Source organism: Callorhinus ursinus, unplaced genomic scaffold (genome assembly GCF_003265705.2).
Source record: "Callorhinus ursinus isolate GAN/ISIS: 27379988/994484 unplaced genomic scaffold, GSC_fseal_2.0 scaffold67, whole genome shotgun sequence".
NCBI classification, from domain to species: domain Eukaryota; kingdom Metazoa; phylum Chordata; class Mammalia; order Carnivora; family Otariidae; genus Callorhinus; species Callorhinus ursinus.
The window spans coordinates 6300642-6320831 of record NW_027397129.1 but is presented as its reverse complement, the minus strand read 5'-3'; the positions used below and the strand labels follow the sequence as shown (position 1 = coordinate 6320831).

The 20190-nt window shown below is 38.5% G+C and overlaps 1 protein-coding gene and 1 pseudogene across 2 annotated transcripts in view; one reads left to right on the top strand and one right to left on the bottom strand.

Annotated features, from left to right (window-relative positions):
• TNMD (tenomodulin) overlaps positions 1 to 19530 on the bottom strand; it is a 98396-nt gene extending 78866 nt beyond the window's left edge. For both annotated transcript variants that reach the window (XM_073885909.1, XM_073885910.1), the window contains exon 1: positions 19457 to 19530. In XM_073885909.1, the coding sequence (XP_073742010.1) occupies positions 19457 to 19519 (63 nt within the window). In that variant the 5' untranslated portion in view covers positions 19520 to 19530. The remainder of the gene's footprint in view (positions 1 to 19456) is intronic.
• Positions 14534 to 15261, top strand: LOC112821071 (interferon-stimulated 20 kDa exonuclease-like 2 pseudogene; annotated as a pseudogene).
• Positions 19531 to 20190: the final 660 nt, after the last annotated feature.

The following is a 20190-nucleotide window of genomic DNA, read 5'->3' as shown; positions in this document are numbered from 1 at the left end:
GAATGGCTAAACATAACAACACAAGAAACAACAGGTGTTGGTGAGATGTGGAGAAAGGGAAAGCCTTGTGAAGAGTTGGTGGGAATACAAACTGGTGCAGCCACTCTGAACAATATGGAGGTTCCTCAAAAAGTTCAAATAGAACTACTGTAGGGGCGCCTGGGTGGCTTAGCCATTAAGCGTCTGCCTTTGGCTCAGGTCATGATCCCAGGGTCCTGGGATCGAACCCTGCATCGGGCTCCCTGCTCTGCGGGAAGCCTGCTTCTCCCTCTCCCACTCCCCCTGCTTGTGTTCCCTCTCTCACTGTGTCTCTCTCTGTCAAATAAATAAATAAATAAATAAATAAATAGAATTTTTTAAAAGAATAGAACTACTGTACAATCTAGTAATTGTACTACTAGGTATTTACCCAAAGGATACAAAAATACAGATTCAAAGGGGTACATGCATCCTGATGTTTATAGCAGCATTATCAACGATAGCCAAACTGGAGAGAGCCCGAATGTCCATCAACTGATGAATGGATAATGAAGATATATATAATGGAATATTACTCAGCCAACAAAAAATGTAATCTTGCCATTTGCAATGACATGGATAGAGCTAAAGTGTATTATGCTAAGAGAGGTAGTCAGAGAAGGACAAACACCATATGATCTCACTTATATGTGAAATTTAAGAAAGAAAACAGATGAACATGTGGGAAGGGGGAAAAGAAAAAAGAGAGAGGGAAACAAACCATAAGAGACTCTTAATGATAGAGAACAAACTGAGGGTTGTTGGAGGGAGGTGGGTAGGAGATGGTCTAGATGGGTGATGGGTATTAAAGATGAATCACTGAATTCTACTCCAGAAACCAATATTGCACTGTATGTTAACTAACTAAAATTTAAATAAATAAATAAATAAATAAAAATTTTTCAAAGAACCTAATTAAATAAGTGATCCATTAAAAAATATTGATTCCTAAAAAATATTTAAAAATATTGATTTTTATCACTGCAAATCTCAGGATTGGTAGGAGTAGTCTCCATGATGAAAATGAAAGTGATGGTAAATTGTTGCACATATTAATTGACTTCCAGTTAATTACACAATACCACATAGCCACATTTCAGCTGTGCTGCAGGGGAGAAAGGCCTGAGTACATGATTATAGTCTTATTGAGAAAGATGTCTTTCTTTAGGGTAAGATCAGAAGTTTTTCCCCAAAAAATATATTTTTGGGAAACGTAGGTCCAACAGTGAGATATTCACACAGTCTGGAATCTGGAAGCAAAGAGAGGCTATAAATTTGACCCTCTTAACCCATTTCCCCAACACTTACCCCCTACCTCTGGCAACCACCAATCTGTTCTCTGTTTAATCCCACTCTTCAGAGTTAACAATTGTTAACAGATTGGTATAAATTCAGAATTTTAATATGCATATGTAAACATATACAATCAGATATATAAATTATTTTGGTTTATAAAAATTGGACATTTTGTATACTTTTCTATGTTTTCTCATTTATCAATATATCATGAATACTTTCCTACATAAATACATATTGATTTCCATCATTGCATGATTCCATAGTATCCCATTGTCAGCCTATTTAACCATTCCCTCATTAACAGAAATTTCATTTATTCCAGTTTTTTCTATATGAATTTATGCTACAACAAATATACTTGTACAATACAAGGTTTTTTTGTAACATAAATTATTAGAAATGGGAATCCTGGGTCAAATGTCTACATACTTAAATGTTGATAGATTTTGTCAAATTTCCTTTTAAAAAAGCTGCTTCAATTTAAACTCTCACTACCAATGTATAAGAAGGCCTGTTTCCTAGAACCCTTACCAATACTGTGTATTTTAATCCTTTAATTTTTTTGCCAGTTTGAAAAAAACTTTTTGCCAGTTCCATGTTGTTTTAATGTGTATTTCATTCATAGCTGGTGAGACAGAGCATCTTCCCATATTTTTGATGGCCATTTATGTTCTTTCTTCTGCAGGACCTATTTCCACCAGAAATTACAGAGGGAAAATAAGACAGGTTTTGTGACAGAACTCTGATAATGAGAAAGGTATGTCACCTATACTTAGGCAGAAAAATAAAAAGATAAGTGTTTCTTTTTATTAGAAGTACAAATATATCAAATGTATCATGATTGTGTAAGACGATAACTTTAGGAAAATTTGGGTGAAGGGTACATGAACCTACTGTATTATCTTCGTGACACTTTTGTAAATCTAAAATTACTTCAAAATAAAAAAGTTTTAACAACAACAACAACAAGTACAAATACGCTTTTTTAAATAATAAAAGCTGAAAGGAAAGTAAAAGATACACAGATAGTCTTCATAGTATATTTCAGAGACACTAAAGCAATTGAACAGAGGAAAACAGAGGAAATAAGGCTACTGAGGAAGCTGGCAGTGTACTTCTAACCATCCATCCATTTGTTCATTATTTGAAAAACATTCAATAAATATTTTCGAGCACCTACAATATGCTAATCACTGGGCATCTGGTGGTGAAAAAGATCCTAGTCTCTGGAGTAAGATTGACTGGGTTTGAATTTTGACTCCATCTCTTACACTGTGATCTTGTGTGAGTTGCTAAATGTCCTTGTGCTGCAGTTTCCTCATCTGTAAAATGCGTATGACAATAGTAGGTACCACATAGGGATGTTAAAAGGATTAAATGAGATTAATGCAAGTAAAGTTCTATGCACAGAATAAGCACCTAACAAGAGTTATATTTACAGTTCTTGACAAATGAATTTCTGCTTCCTACCCAAAATCAACTCTGGAGATAGAAGCCAGAGGGAAGCATAAATTCCAGGGAAAATAGCAACCACTCCAACAATACCACTGTAAAAAGCCCTGGAGATACTGAAAGCAGCCTTGAACTGTTGTGTGTAAAAGGTAGATGGTTGTAGCTTGGTTCAAGGGATGGCCAGAGGCATTGGTGATGAAGATCTGGATCTCTACAAACAGAATATCTCAGGCAGTTGGTTTCGAGGTATGAAGCAGGGAGCCATAATTCCGCAGGCAGATATCGGAGGATAAACGGCAGTGGGAGGGTGCCTGGCCATGGGGATCCTACACCGCCGGTGAGCGATAGCCTCGCACACTGGGGACAGCGCACAGAATCGCAGACCGGTAGCGGTGGGGAAAGGACTTTAGGGCAGCCACCAGGAGGGAAACCTGGAGCAGCGGGGTTGCATGTGTAAACTGGGAGTGGCTGGTGGTTTTAGAAGCAAAAAGGGCAGAGATGTGCCCTGAGCTGGAGGCAGGACTGGGAGCGCTGCAGAGGGGCACACAACCCAGGATGCTGCAGTTTATAGCAACACGGACAGGGACAGAAACGGAGACAGTGTGGCCTGGAGAGCTCACTGAACAGACTGCGATCTCTCTGCTCTGAGGCAGAGGGTTGGAAATGGTCTCTTCCGCTCTGACTCTCGGAAGAGACGCAGAAAGCCGCCAGAGAAAAAAAGCCCCCCAAAACTGATTCCCACTGAGCCCATCCCCCACCGCAGGGGGCAGGGCAACTCTGCCCAAACAGGGTTGCCTAAGTAACAGCACTGGCAGGCCCCTCCCCCAGAAGACAAGCTGGGAAAACAAGAGGCCAGCAACCCTAAGGTCCCTAGAAAACAGGTGCATCTTGCTTGGGTTCTGGTCAATAATTTGGACTCTACATTCCCTCAACCACCCCTCAACAGAATGACTAGGAGGAGGAACCCCCAAAGTAGAAAAGATTCAGAGATTATGACTTATGTTGCAGATTTACAAGTGGATGCAGATATAATCAAGATATCAGAGATGGAATAGGCTAGCAATTGTGAAGACAATAGCTAGAATGGAGAAATCAATTAATGGCAACATCGAGTTTCTAAGGGCAAAAATGAAAGCTGAATTGGTAGAACTTAAAAATGCTATCAATGAGATCCAATCTAATCTAGATAATCTAACAGCTAGGGTACGTGAGGCAGAAGAACGAATAAGTGACCTGGAAGACGATATAATAGATAAAAAGGGAAAAGAGGAGGCCAGGGAAAAAAAACTCAGAGTCCATGAAAATAGAATCAGAGAAATAAGTGACACCATGAAGCGTTCCAATGTCAGAATAACTGGAATCCCGGAGGGAGTGGAGAGAGAGAGAGGACTAGAAGACATATTTGAGCAAATCATAGCTGAGAACTTCCCTAATCTAGGGAATGAAACAAACATTCATGTCCTAGAGGCAGAGAGGACCCTTCCCAAGTTCAAGGAAAACAAGCCAACACCCCGGCATGTGATAGTAAAACTCGCACATCTTAGGACAAAGGAAACCATCTTAAGGGCAGTTAGGGGGAAGAGATTCCTTACTTACAGAGGGAGGAACATCAGAATAACATCAGACCTATCCACAGAGACCTGGCAAGCCAGAAAGGGCTGGCAAGACATATTCAGGGTACTAAACGAGAAGAATATGCAGCCAAGAATACTTTATCTGGCAGGTTTGTCATTTAGAATGGATGGAGAGATGCAGAGCTTCCAAGACTGGCAGAAACTGAAAGAATATGTGACCATGAAGCCGGCCCTGCAAGAAATATTAAGGGGGGTTCTATAAAAGGAGAAAGCCCCCAAGAGTGATATACAACAGACATTTACAGGGACAGTCTATGAAAACAAGGTCTTCACAGGCAACATGATGACAATAAATTCATATCTTTCAATAATCACTCTCAACGTGAATGGCCTAAATGCTCCCATAAAACGGCACAGGGTTCTGGATTGGATAAAAAGGCAGGACCCATCCATATGCTGTCTACAAGAGACTCATTTTGAACCTAAAGATATATCCAGACTGAAAGTGAAGGGATGGAGATCCATCTTCCATGCCAGCGGACCTCAAAAGAAAGCTGGGATAGCAATTCATATATCAGACAAATTAGATTTTAAACTAAAGTCTGTAGTTAGAGACACAGAAGGACGCTATATCATTCTTAAAGGGTCTATCCAACAAGAAGATATAACAACTGTCAATATCTATGCCCCCAACATGGGAGCAGCCATCTACATAAGCCAACTGTTAACCAAATTAAAGAGTCATATTGATAACAATACGTTAATTGTAGGAGATCTCAATACTCCACTCTTAGCAATGGACAGATCATCTAAGCAGAAGATCAAGGAAACAAGAACTTTGAATGACACACTGGACCAGATGGACCTCAGAGATATATGTAGAACATTCCACCCTAAAAGAACAGAATACTCATTCTTCTCGAGCACACATGGAACTTTCTCCAGAATAGACCACATACTGGGTCACAAATCAGGTCTCAACTGATACCAAAATATTGAGATTATTCCCTGCATATTCTCAGACCAAAATGCTTTGAAACTGGAACTCAATCACAAGAAAAAATTTGGAAGAAATTCAGACACTGGAAGCTAAATACCACTCTGCTCAAGAATGTTTGGGTCAACCAGGAAATCAAAGAAGAACTTAAACAATTCATGGAAATCAATGAGAACAAAAACACATTTGTCCAAAAGCAGCCTTACCCCCCTAAGGGGGAAATACATAGCCATCCAAGCCTCACTCAAAAAAATAGAAAAATCCTGAATTCACCAACTAACTCTACACCTTAAAGAACTAGAGAAAAAGCAACAAACAATGCCTAAGCCACGCATTAGAAGAGAAATAATTAAAATTAGAGCAGAGATCAATGAATTAGAAACCAGAAACACAGTAGATGAGATCAACAAAACTAGAAGTTGGCTCTTTGAAAGAATTAATAAGATCGACAAACCACTGGCCAGACTTATCCAAAAGAAAAGAGTAAGGACCCAAATTAATAAAATTATAAATGAAAGGGGAGAGATCACGACTAACACCAAGGAAATAGAAACAATTATTAGAAATTGTTATCAACAACTATATGCCAATAAACTGAGCAATCTGGATGAAATGGGTGCCTTCCTGGAAACCTATAAGCTGCCAAGACTGAAACAGGAAGAAATTGACAACCTGAATAGGCCAATAACCAGTAACAAGATTGAAGCAGGGATCAAAAACCTCCCAAAAAACAAGAGTCCAGGGCCTGATGGATTCCCTGGGGAATTCCACCAAACATTCAAAGAAGAAATAATACCTATTCTACTGAAGCTGTTTCAAAAAATAGAAACAGAAGGAAAACTTCCAAACTCATTCTATGAGGCCAGCATTACCTTAATCCCCAAACCAGGCAAAGACCCCATCAAAAAGGAGAATTTCAGACTGATATCCTTGATGAATAAGGACTCCGAAATCCTCAACAAAATCCTAGCTAATAGGATCCAACAATACTTTAAGAGAATCATCCACCACGATCAAGTGGGATTTATCCCCAGGATGCAAGGGTGGTTCAACATTCTCAAATCAACCAATGTGTTAGAACACATTAATAGGAGGGAGAAGAACCATATGGTCCTCCCAATTCATGCAGAAAAAGCATTTGAAAAAATACAACATCCTTTCCTGATTAAAATTCTTCAGAGTATAGGGATAGAGGGAACATTCCTCAAGTTCATAAAATCCATCTATGAAAAACCCACAGCGAATATCATCCTCAATGGGGAAAAGCTGAGAGCCTTTCCCTTAAGATCAGGAACACATCAAGGATGCCCACTCTTGCCACTATTGTTCAACATAGTACTAGAAGTCCTAGCAACAGCAATCAGACAACAAAAAGAAATAAAATATATTCAGATTGGCAAGGAAGAAGTCAAACTCTCTCTTTTCGCAGACGACATGATAATTTATGTGGAAAACCCAAAAGACTCCACCCCCAAATTACTAGAACTCATACAGCAATTCAGTAATGTGGCAGGAAACAAAATCAATGCACAGAAATCAGTTGCTTTCTTATACACTGACAATGCAACTGTAGAAAGAGAAATTAGAGAATTGAATCCATTTACAATAGCACCAAAAACCATAAGATACCTCGGAATAAACTTAACCAAAGAGGTAAAGGATCTATACTCTAGGAACTACAGAACGCTCATGAAAGAAATTGAAGAAGACACAAAAAGATGGAAAAATATTCCATGCTCATGGATCAGAAGAATAAACATTGTTAAAATGTCTATGCTACCCAGAGCAATCTATACCTTCAATGCCAACCTGATCAAAATTCCAATGACATTTTTCAAAGTGCTGGAACAAACAATCCTAAAATTTGTATGGCCTTAGAAAAGACCCCGAATTGCCAAGGAAATGTTGAAAAAGAAAAACAAAGCTGGGGACATCATGTTGTCCGATTTCAAGCTATATTACAAAGCTGTGATCACCAAAACAGCCTGGTACTGGCACAAAAACAGACATATAGACCAATGGTACAAAATAGAGAACCCAGATATGGACCCTCAACTCTATGGTCAAATAATCTTTTATAAAGCAAGAAGAAACATGCAATGGAAAAAATCCTCTTCAATAAATGCTGCTGGGAAAATTGGACAGCCACATGCAGAAGAATGAAACTCGACCATTCTCTAACACCCTACACAAAGATAAACTCAAAATGGATGACAGACCTCAATGTGAGACAGGAATATATCAAAATCCTAGAGGAGAACATAGGCAGTAACCTCTTTGACATCACCCACAGCAACTTCTTTCAAGATACATCTCCAAAAGCTAGTGAAACAAAAGCAAAAACGAACTTTTGGGACTTCATCAAGATAAAAAGCTACTGCACGGCAAAGGAAAAGGTCAACAAAACAAAGAGGCAACCCACAGAATGGGAGAGGATATTTGCAAATGACACTACAGATAAAGGGCTGGTATCAAGATCTGTAAAGAACTTCTCAAACTCAACACCCAAAAAACAAATAATCAAGTCAAAAAATGGGCAGAAGATATGAAAATACACTTCTCTGAAGAAGACATACAAATGGCTAACAGACACATGAAAAAATGTTCATCATCATTTTCCATCAGAGAAATTCAAATCAAAACCACATTGAGATACCACCTTACCCCAGTTAGAATGGCAAAAATGGACAGGGAAAGAAACAACAAATGTTGGAGAGGTTGTGGGGAAAGGGAAACGCTCTTACACTGTTGGTGGGAATGCAAGTTGGTACAGCCACTTTGGAAAGCAGTGTGTTGTTTCCTCAAAAATTTAAAAATAGAGCTACCCTATGACTGAGAAATTTCACTCCTGGGTATTTACCCCAAAGACACAGATGTAGTGAAAAGAAGGGCCATATGCACCCCAATGTTCATAGCAGCAATGTCTGCAATAGCCAAACTGTGGAAAGAGCTGAGATGCCCTTCAACAGATGAATGGATAAAAAAGATGTGGTCCATATATACAACGGAATATGACCCAGCCATCAGAAAGGATGCATACCCAACTTTTACATCAACATGGGTGGGACTGGAGGAGATTATGCTAAGTGAAATAAGTCAAGCAGAGATAGTCAATTATCATTTGGTTTCACTTATTTGTGGAACATAAGGAATAGGATGGAGGACATTAGGAGAAGGAAGGGAAAAATGAAGGGGGAGGAATCGGAGGGGGAGATGAACCATGAGAGACTATGGACTCTGAGAAACAAACAGGGTTTTGGAGGGGATGGGGGATTGGTTAGCCAGGTGATGGGTATTAGGGAGGGCATGTACTGCATGGAGCACTGGGTGTTATACGAAAACAATGGATCGTGGATCACCACATCAAAAACTAATGATGTAGGGGCACCTGGGTGGCTCAGTCGTTAAGCGTCTGCCTTCAGCTCGGGTCATGATCCCAGAGTCCTGGGATCGAGCCCCGCATCGGGCTCCCTGCTCAGCAGGAAGCCTGCTTCTCCCTCTCCCACTCTCCCTGCTTGTGTTCCCTCTCTCGGTGTGTCTCTCTCTGTCAAATAAATGAAATCTTAAAAAAATAAAAATAAAGTATGGGATACTATTTAAAAAAAAACTAATGATGTATTGTATGGTGACTAACATAACATAATAAAAAAATAAAATAAAAATACAAAAATACAAAAAAAAGAACAAAACTTCTAGAGCCCTATTTCTTTCGCTCCCTTGTGTAACCTTAGTATAATTACTGCTTACCTCATTCATGACAGAAATCAGGGACAATAGCCCAAACTGCCTGTGTCAGCAGACTATGAGTAGATGGGCAATGCAAAAGTCTTACTAGTGTAAGTTGATGAGCATAAGGGTGGACTAACTGGTTTTCCTCTGACATTCATTCCTCCCCTTACCCCTCTCCAAATTCTTAGATCTGATGCTCTGCAACTCTAGGTGACTGACCAGATGAGTTGCCTCATAAGGTGCCAAGATATAGGAGTAACAGTAGTTCTGTGGTATCTGGGACTCTTCACTAGGACTAGACTAGGGCCTGGCCTTTGGCCCTTTTTTGATATACATTTATTAGATGTAGTAGCTGATACCCCCAGGAAACAGGAGTAAGTATACCTAGATTTCTGAGAGGGATGAATGACTACTATAGAAAAGGACAACAAATTGAAAATATATGCCATTCAATGCAGAATTATTGGAATGGATGGGCTAATAATTTAAAATATACAAGGTAAATATACTTAAATATTTAAGGTAATAAGTTAGTAATATGAAATAAAATAAGATAATTTTAAAGGATCAGATGAAAAATATTAGCCATAAAATATATATTGATCTACATATTTACCATTTCTGACACTCTTCATTTCTTTGTGCAAACCTCAGTTTCCATGTCATAGCAATTTACATCAACCTAAAAATATTCTCTTATCATTTCTTTTCAAATATATTTTTATTTTAGAATAGATTCAGATTTATGAAAAGTTGCAAAGATAGTATGGAGAGTTTACATATACCCTGCATTCTGTTTCCCCTACTGTTAACATCTTACATTAGTATGGCACAATTGTCACAACTAATGAACTAATATTGATACATTGTTAACTAAAGTCCATACTTTTTTTATTTCCTTCGTTTTTAATCTAATGTCTTTTTTCATTCCCAGAAACACATTTAAGATACCATATTACATTTACCTATCCTGTCTCTTTAGGTCCCTCTTGGCTGTGATGGTTTCTCAGACTTTGTTTTTGATGACTTTGACCGTTTTGAGGAATACTGGTCAGGTATTTTGTAGATTGTCCCCCATTTGGGTTTATATGATGTTTTTCTCATGATTAGACTAGGTTATGTATTTTTGGGAGGAAGTCACAAAATGTCCTTCTTGTCACATCATATCATGGGTACATGCTATCAGCATGATTTATCACTGATGATATTAACCTTGATCATCTGTCTGAGGTAGTGTTTGTCAGGTTTCTCCACTATAAAGTTACTCTTTCTCCTCTTTTTCCTTACTGTTCTCTTTGGAAGGGAGTTATTTTGTGCAGCCCACATTTGAGGAGTGGGGAATTATGCTTCACCTCCTTGATGGGAGACTATCTACATAAATTATTTGGAATTCTTTTATATGGGAGGTTTATTATGAGTATATTATCCTCCATTTATTTATTTACTAAATCTTTTATTAACACCAATATGGACTTATGGAAATTTATTTTACACTTTGGGTTATAATCTAATACTACTTTATTCTCTTTTTCACATCACTCCAACTTTGGCCCCTGGGAGCTCTTTCAATTGATTGCTGTGTCTCTTTGACATGACCCCATCATTTTTTTTTCTAACACTTCCTTACTTTCTGGTATTACAAGATGCTCCAGGCTCATTCAGTCTATTTCCATTTTCAATCTTAGAGTCTGCCATTTCTCCAAGGAGCCCTGGTTCCTTTTATTGCAGAATGATATTAGAAACTAAGATCTGGGTACTGGGTGTAGTGTTTCTTTTTGTGCAGGTTTGCTGATGACAAATTCTCTCAGCTTTTGTTTGCCTGATAAAGTATTTATTTGGTCTTTATTTTTGGAGGTTCCCCACCTTGGATATAGAATTCTTTTCCAGCTTATATTCTTTCTAACAAGAAGTAAGTACTCATTCTTATCTTTATTCCTGTATATGTAAGGTATTCTTATTCTTCCTCTGGCTGCATTTAGGAACTTTTTTTCTGTATCAATTTCAGCATCTTGATTATGATGTGCCTATACATAATTTTCTTTGTGCTTATACTGCTTGGGTTTGTGGAATTTTTTGGATCTGTGAATTCACAGTTATTATCAAATAGGAAAACTTTCAGCCATTATTTCTTCAAATATTTTCTCTGAACCTCCATTCTGGGACTCCAATTACTTATAGGTTAGACTACTTGATATTGACCCACATATCACTAAGGCTCTGTTCATCTTTTTTCAACTTTTCATCCCCTTCTTGTGCTTCGATTTGGATAGTTTCCACTGCAGCATCTAAAAATGTACTCATTTTCTACAGCGTCTAATTTGCTGTCAATCCTACTCGGTGAAATTTCCATTTCAAATATTATATTTTCACCTCTAATTCTTTCCTTTGGTCCTTTCCTATAGTTCTCATTTCTTTCCTCATTATGGCAATATTTTCCTTTAACCTATGACCTTTCCTTTAACCTTTAACCTTAATATTTTAATAGGTATTCTAAATTTTTTGTCTGCTAATTCCATCCTCTCTGTCATTTCTGTGTCTTTTTTTGTGTCTGATATTTCTCCTGGTTATGGGTCATATTTTCCTGCTTCTTCACGTGTATAGTAGTTGTTTATTGGATGCTGAATATTGTGATGTTTTATTGTTGAGTGCCTGGATTTTAGTGTTTTATCTTAAAGAATGTTGAGCCTTGTTTTGGGAGGCAGTTAAATCACTTCCAGATCAGCCTTAAACTTTCAAGGCTTGTTTGTAAGTTTTGTTATGGCAGGCTTAGGATAGCCTTTACTGTAGGGCTAGGTTAGCTATACTACTAATGTGTGATCATCCTGGGGTCTCTACTTAAGTGCCTGGGTACTCTACAACATTTTTTTGCTCTGGCTGGCTGGAAAGCAAACATTTCCTAGTCCTGTATGAGCTCTGGGAATTGTTCACCTTCCAGCTCTCCAGCAGTTGTTCTTTGCCCATCCTCACTGGAATTTCATGCTATGCATGCACAACTCAGTATGTATCAAAGACTAAAGGGAATTCCTATGCCAATTTCTGTAGTTCTTTCTTTGTATAGGTCTCTCCTCTCTAGTACTCTGCTCCACTAATTATAGCTGCCTCAGTCTCCCTGAATTCTGATCTCTGACCTCAAATCAGCAAGATCACTGTGTTCTGCTTGGACTTTCCATCCATGTGCTGTTGTCCAGAAATTGCTTCTAGGCAGCAAGCTGAGACAATCATAGAGATTACCTCATTTGTTTCTCTTTCAAAAATCAGTCTTGCACTGCCTGTTGTCTATTGTCTGAAAACAGTTGTCTCCTATATTTTGCTTAGTTTTCTAGTCATTTATGGTAGGAGGGCAAGTCCAGTGACAGTTACTCTATCATGAGTGTGAGTGGAAATTCTATTCATAAAAGTATAATAATTGAAATAAAAAATATGACTGATGGAATCAATCCCAGGATAAATTTAGCTAAAGAAAAAATTGGTGAGTTAAAGATAAAATTGAAGAACTTTCCCAGAAGGTAGTAGGAAAAGATAAAGAGATAGAAAATACGAAAGAAAATCCATAGGATATGGAAGATGAAAATAAAATTCCAATATCAAATAAAAGGAGTCAAAGAAATAGACAAAATCAAAAGTAGGAAGAAGTAGTTACTTTAAGAAATAATGGAAATAAATTTTCCAGAATTGAAAAATAATGAAAGACTTAATGTAGTAAAGAGCCATAGAGTGTCAAACAGGAGAGAAAAGGAAAACCTATACTAGATACTCTAGAGTGAACATTAAGAGCATCAAAGAGAAAATTCTGAGTGTCCTGAAAGAACAAAGAATGCACCTACAAAGTATCAAGAATCAGGTAAATCTCAGACTTTTCAATAGCAGCATTAGTTGTAAGAAGAAAATGAAGTATCATTGGGGAGATTAATAGGTGAGCTTCACAGAGAAAAAGCCTGGGAGGGAGGGGAAACCAGAGGAAGAACTGAATTAATTGGTAACTGATTAAAAGCCTCCACAGCTATAGTTTAATGGTACAAAAGTTTTGTGCATATCTTCCAGGACAGAAAATTAGGCATGATTTTCCCCCACTGGATGATCTTTCTCCTCTGGGGTTAAAAGAATAATTTCATCTTGCATTTGTATTACATTTTATATATTTAAAATTATAGTAATACTTACTATCACATTTGGACATTTTTGGAACAGAAAGCTCAAGTGTTACTGTGTTCAAGTAGCATTTTTTGTCTTATTGTATAGACCAGAATGCTGAAACCCATTAAAGTCATGCCATGGATTGCTCACAGAGCCAAACCTAAACCCCTACATCTCTAACTCCCACATTTCTGCTGTTTCTTCAGCATAGTGAAAGAGCATGAAAGCTCAGGTGATCTGGGTGGATTGTCAACTGATTTGTCAAATGGATCTTGCTTAGAAAGGCCTTTTGGCAAGGAGTAGGCATTCTCAAATGAAAGGTAATTGTGCCATCCATGAGAAGGCTGTATTTGGCTTATGTACCATGATTGTCCTCAGCTCTGAGATATGATCCAATAATGAAAAAACATCTCTTTTCCCACTTGGAGTTCTTGTTAGTCATTTATGTGGATAAGGTTTTATTGGATAATTATTGTAAATGTGGAACACATGAAGAGTGGTTCCAATTGCATTTTTAGAGCATAAATGTATGATAATGAATTTCATGGCAACTCATACAAATTTCCTTGTCTTGAAAGCTACCAGCAGGAGAGACATTACTGTCTGTCAGAGAAATGACAGAGAGGAAGAAACCCTTCTAATTTCTCCTTCTTAAATATGAAGTGTCTCTTTCCCATGGAGCTCATAAAAGCCTTTCATGTTGTCAGCTATACATAAGCATTGTTTTTACCAACTACCTTAAGGTTCTAAAAGTATCAGTGAAGGAACAAAAGGACCATAAAAATTCTCAGAAGCTGACTGAACACTACAATCTCAACACCTCCTAATTAGGAGGGGAATGGAATCATGAATGCAGCAGTGTGTCAGCCCTATAGCTAGTCTCCTTTTTGGTAGGGTGATGAGCTTCAGAACCTGCTCCATCAATGTAGAATGTGGTCTCCTGCTTTGTAACTAAAGATGTACTCTGTGAGAATCTGGAAACCCCTGTCTCCACTAGACACACACACACATACACATAACATAACACACACACATACATATACACATACACACACACACACACTCCCTCTCTAGCAGAACCTTCATGCTATAAAAGCACAGCCCTTGCATAGACCATTGAAAATTAAAACAGAAATAAGGACGGATGGGGTCTGAACTGTATGTTAGGAAATTTCAGAGTCCTGTGTATCAAAATTGTAAACAAAACAAATACAAAACCTGATCTAATATTGAAGTCTAAAATGGGAGTTCCAGAGTGCCCTTCCAAAGATTAGGAGCCACTCAATTTGCCCCTAGAAGAAGGGGCCCCAGAAGAACCTTACTCAGAAAAATGTCCCCACATAACTCCACCCAATCTCATTCAGAGAATAAATGCTCCAGAGTATCCCAGGAGATGCCAAGGAAGATGGTGGCAATTGACTGTGAGATGGTGGGCACAGGACCCAAGGGGCATGTCAGTACCTTGGCTTGATGTAGCATTGTCAATTATCACGGAGATGTGCTTTATGATGAGTACATTCTCCCCTCCCCCCATTGTAGACTACTGGACCAGATGGAGTGGCATCTGGAAGCAGTACATGATGAATGCTGCACCCTTCAAGATCGCTCAAAGCCAGATCTTAAAGATACTCACAGGGAAGACAATGAAGACAGTGGGGGCATGCCACCCACAACTTCAAAGCCCTTCAGTACTTCCACCCCAAGTCCCTCACCCACGACACCTCCCATATCCCTCCCCTCCCCAGCCGGAAGGCCCACTGCTTGAAGAATGCCACCATGTCTCTGAAGTGTCTCACCAAGAAGCTTCTGAATCAGGACATGCAGACTGGGAAAAGTGGACATTCATCTGTGGAAGATGCTCAGGGCACCATGGAGCTGTACAAGTTGGTTGAAGTGGAATGGGAACAGCACCTGGCCCACAATCCCCCCAAAAGACTAGCAGCAGTGGGGATGCTGGCAATGTGGGGAGGCAGAGGGAGCATGGCAGCCAGGAGAAACAGGGCTGTGGACCAGTGGACAGCTCTACCAGCTTCACCTCTCTGCAAACTTGAAGTGTGAGGGAGAAAGAGGCTCCACCCTAGACTTAATATCCATTGAAATTTCACCTCAGGTGTTGTTTTCTGTGTCTCGTTAAGTATCCCATGGAAGGAGAAAGCTTCTACATCAGACTCAGCCCTATGCTATTTACCTTTTAAATGGTGCTAAACACAGATCCCAGGGTGTTTGCTCCAGTCAGGCCTTTTGATTTTCAAGGGGCAGAGCATACTGGGAAATGTAGTTTCTCAAACTGCCTTATCACTAGGGTGGCCCCATGTCTCATTTTATGCCTTTTGTTCTCAAGTAATTAGCAACATCCTTTCACTTTCAGAAGTACCCTGGTTGGTTGATCACACCGTATCACAGACTCTGATTTTGGCTCAGAGTCTCCACCTAGTCTGTTTTAGGATATCGCCTCTTCTTCCCTCCTTGACTTACAGAAGAACCATTCCTGGTAAGATTCAGTTCTCCTTCAGGTTGCAAGGCAGTAGAGGTAAGAGAGCATGACTTGGAAATCAACTTTTCTGATTTAGGAAAACAGCCTCTTTCCTAAAGTAATAAAGGATTTATTTAATTTACATCCTACTTGGTAGGTTAAAAAAGAATTTAGAGTGTTTTCATGGTTTTTGGTTACTTTGCTAAACCAAACCTCTAAAAACTCAAATTATTCCCTTGATAAATTTTTATAATGGAAAATAAAATAAAATAAAGCTCCAAATGTAAAAGGTAATTAAAGTGGGCCAAAGAAAATGCACAGGTGAGTCTGAAAATCTTTTAGGAATAGCTAATTTATATGTTAATACCCTTTGCAATTTTAAGATTTGAATTTTATTCTGCTTTACACTTGAAGCAGTGTTTTTTATTTCAATCAGGACCGTTTGGGTATATAATTTATTACTGGATTTAGAAGAAAATGTAAAACTCTTGCAGAGTCTGGCTAGCACCAGCTGAATTTTGTATCTTTCTTTTTAAACCCCAAAGTTGCTTACTTGAGTTACAGGTTAGATTGCCTTTGGTAAAACAATGTAGCTGGCAAAGTTAGTTTTTGGATCCCCCTCCCCCAGCTTCCTTACTGTCTCCAACTTTCTCTTTGTGTTATCTGCCCTCCTCCTTCCCTCCTTTCTCCCCTCCACCTTCCCTTCACCTGTTCTCTTTTTTCCTTCTTATTAATATCTGCTCTGAGGAGTCACTCTAATATAATTATTTATGACTTAGTATGGATTTAAATCAACTTTCTTCCCTCTCATACAGAGCATCCCTCTAAGCTTATCTCCAATTATGAAATTAAAGACTTTGTCTCTTATTAAAGAGATTTCAGGCTTCATCCAGCTTATGGGGAAGGTAGATTTTTGGCCACCAGACCTTAGGCATTTCAGAAATTGATGGATGATTGTACCACTCCAAATACTTAACAGAGGCTAGTACACCTAGTAGCAGTTCAATGAGAATTTGCTAATTGGATAAGTGGTTATCTACCCCTCTTACCAATAAAGCTTTAGCTGTTAGGCCTTTTCTTTGGCTTTTCAATGTATCCAGATTGGTATTGTGGGGCTTGGGCACATTGTGGGTCCTGATATTATACTGGAGTTTGATAATGAAGAAGGTTACAATATTTGAGAAGATTGAATCTTGAAGGATAATTCAATGAGCAGTCACAGGACAGAATCAGAAAGTTAAACAGACATATAGAATCTTCCAGAATTGAAAACTGTCGAAATTGCTGGAAGATTAGATCATATTAGTCATTTGCTGTAAACCTGCTCCGGCTGTACCTTCAAAGAACAGTTTATTTCCTGACTGTCAGTCAACTGTGGCCTGATTAGAGGGAGCAGGATCTGAGGAGGTCAGAGTCTGGGCTCTGGAGTCATTTTTGATGAGTTTTTCTTTTGCTTAAAACACAGCAGGAAAAGCATATGCAAGGTGGAGAAGAGATTTACATGTTTTTTCCTTATTGCTTGCATGAAGCTTATATTTCCATTTAAAATCTTTTCAAGGAAAGCTCTTGGAAAAATTGACCCCTGAAGCAAGCATTATTTAGAGTTTGGGAAGTGGCTTTCTGGCAAGGTGTAGGTTTGAATGTGATTAGCAGACAAACCTTGTGCTGGGACTCTTGGCTTCTGCTGGCTGGCATTCATCCATACACCACCCAGCCTTCTCTGTTTCTGCTACTGCTAGAAATATCCCTGCTACCGTTCAGACATTCTCCAGTACATTCCCAAACCTTCCTTAACTGCATCTCAGAGTGGCTCACCTTCTATGCATACAAACCAATCATTGTAATTTTCCCTAAGAAATTCTGAGAGGAGGAATTGGTGGTTGAGTTGGATGAGAATATTTCTGCTCTAATCACCAAGCCTATCTTAATGATGTAAGGACAATTTCTACCAGCTTTGGGGGAAGAAATTAGAAGAAAAAAGGGGTGCTTTGCTCTCCCCTTGACAGAGGTAATTGCCTTAACTGCTATGCAACTTTTCATTCTTGACCTCTTACACTCCCATTCCTAAGAAACCCCTGAGTTGCTCTCTTTTTTGGCCTCATACTGTTTTTCAATAGGTTAAGGTTACAACTGTTAATACGCTAGGACTTTTGCTCCAGGGCTGTCAAACTGCCCTTTTCAAGTCTGTAAAATTTGTTTAGCAATTAAAAGAGATATGAAATCTCATATATTCATGTAAGTAGCTCTTCCTTTCATGTTTTTGCCTAGCTATAACTGGAGATGTTTTTAAACTACAAGCTTTTCATTAAGTAGAAAATATAATTATTGAGGGGAAGGGCAAGATGCTCCTAGTGACCTGTCTAAAGAATCCCTTTAACTAATGACAACTTCTCTCAAATGAGAGCAAGAATTGAACTGATTCTGAACAATATGAGGGCAGGACAATAAAATCAGGAAAAAATTAAGAATAACATCACTGCCCTAATAAGTAGTTTTCTGCTGTGAAAGCTTGCAAGCACTTTATTTAAGGCTTATTTGGAAATATAAAAGCCATTGCATTCTAGGCTCAGTAAGGCAAAATGATAATGGTGAACAATCTTAAAGATCTTTCAGTAAGAAGAAGGCTTACTGGAATGTTTAAGAATTTGTAGCATCATTTGAAATAAAATTTCATTTAATATAGTTCAAAATCTCATTCCAGTGAGCTTCAAATAAGTATCCATATGACTAATACAACTTTCTTTAACCAGGACCCTTGATTAACCAAACCTTTTTCTAAATCGTATTTTTGCAGAAAGAGGTGTACAGAAGATAATCATGTTCTAGTCTTTTAAAAAATAGCATTTCTAGTACACTGTGGGTTCACTATGGGTTAAATACAATCTTTTAAGTCTTTTACAGCTACATCACTAGACTGGGCTGATGCCATTGATAGTTGGAAAGATGACTCCAAGACCCAGCAATATCTTCAATCTTCAAATATTAAATTTTGTTCACTAATGTAACTTATATACTCTACTCACTAAGGCAGGAAATTGGACTCATAGAATTTCCAGCCATAAATTTTGAAAAATAATAGGGTTTCAGGTTAACCCCCAGGTACCCAGACAAAAAACAGCCACAGTATTTTATTCTCAGACCCAGTGAAAAAAGGATTGGGCATGATGATGTGTTATTGTATTGAAAGTAGCCAAAAATGATTGCTTATGGTTTGGAAATTATTTTGTTTTAGAGTAAATTCGTGGTACTAGAAACTGATCTAGAGTGTTTGTTGTTACTCACTATATGCAGCCACCCAGACCAGTGGGTGACCTTAACATGGTAAATGCTTTAAAATATTTTTTTGTCTAAATAGAAGAACGAGCTGTATCCTATATATTTTTAAGATATTAAACCTATTTTTGTTGCCAGTTGCTCCTGATAATCTGTTTCCTTTTTGTCTTGTACTCCTACTCATTGAATCAATTGAACTTGTTGCTTCAGGGGAAGACAGATATGACCTGGAACAAATGTATCATTGCTCATCCCTGAGTTTCAGACTGCAATTTTTTAGTGCATTGTGAGATAATAGTTTCAAAAGCCAGGCTTTGATGAGGGTAAAGATTCCCTTTACATACTAAGAGAAAAATGTGATGGTGTGAGAATAGTAGTTCAGCATCAGCCATTGTGTAGAGAGGATGGGAGATACTAACATAAGGGAAGTTTCTGCCACTCAGGAAACCAAAACCATTTTGGTGCTTGGAGGATCTTGAAGATACATTTGGGGAGGGATGTACTTACTCTTAAGATGCTTATCCCACACTCTGGGCCACAGAAGGGGCTGGTATTGCTTTTCCTGTTCATAAATCTTGGAGGGGATCACATGGTGCCCTGTATCAACACAAAGTATCCATAGTTGAGTAGAAATGGCACCATGGCATGATAAAGCAAAGAGGTCTGGAGATAGTGTACCTGAAGAGCTGTAAAACAGATCTTAAGTTCTCATGTGCCCTGGTGGGGGATAGAAGAGTAAAGAAAATATAGGTGGCTAAGAACAGGCCTGGGGTTAGAAGAAGTGGATGCTGAGTGCAGGAATCTTACCATCAGAGTAATGGCAAGGTTCATGGTCATTAGCAGTAGCTCCCAACATGATTCCTCAAAAGCCAGGTGGCCCTGAGACACTATGCTGTGGTCATTTATGCAAGGTACACAAAGATCAGGTATGGTTAGAGGCAAACTTGGCAGATGTCAGAAAGGAATCAGAGACCAACATGCAATACAGAGGTTCTTTCTCCAGTGCAATGAGATTATATAAGCTTTCCTCTACACCCCAATGCCATCCTGAGGAAGAAGAGAAGATATTTTGAAGACAATAGAGGCAGCCCTAACAGGAAGTTTGAATTTTAAATTGATTGAATATTAACCTGACAGATACTGGGAGAATTAGGGCTCCAAAACAAAATGAAGTCAGATATAGAACATTAGGTTGATTTTTTTTTGTAACTGAGTCATTGTGTAAATTTGTACTTCCTCTA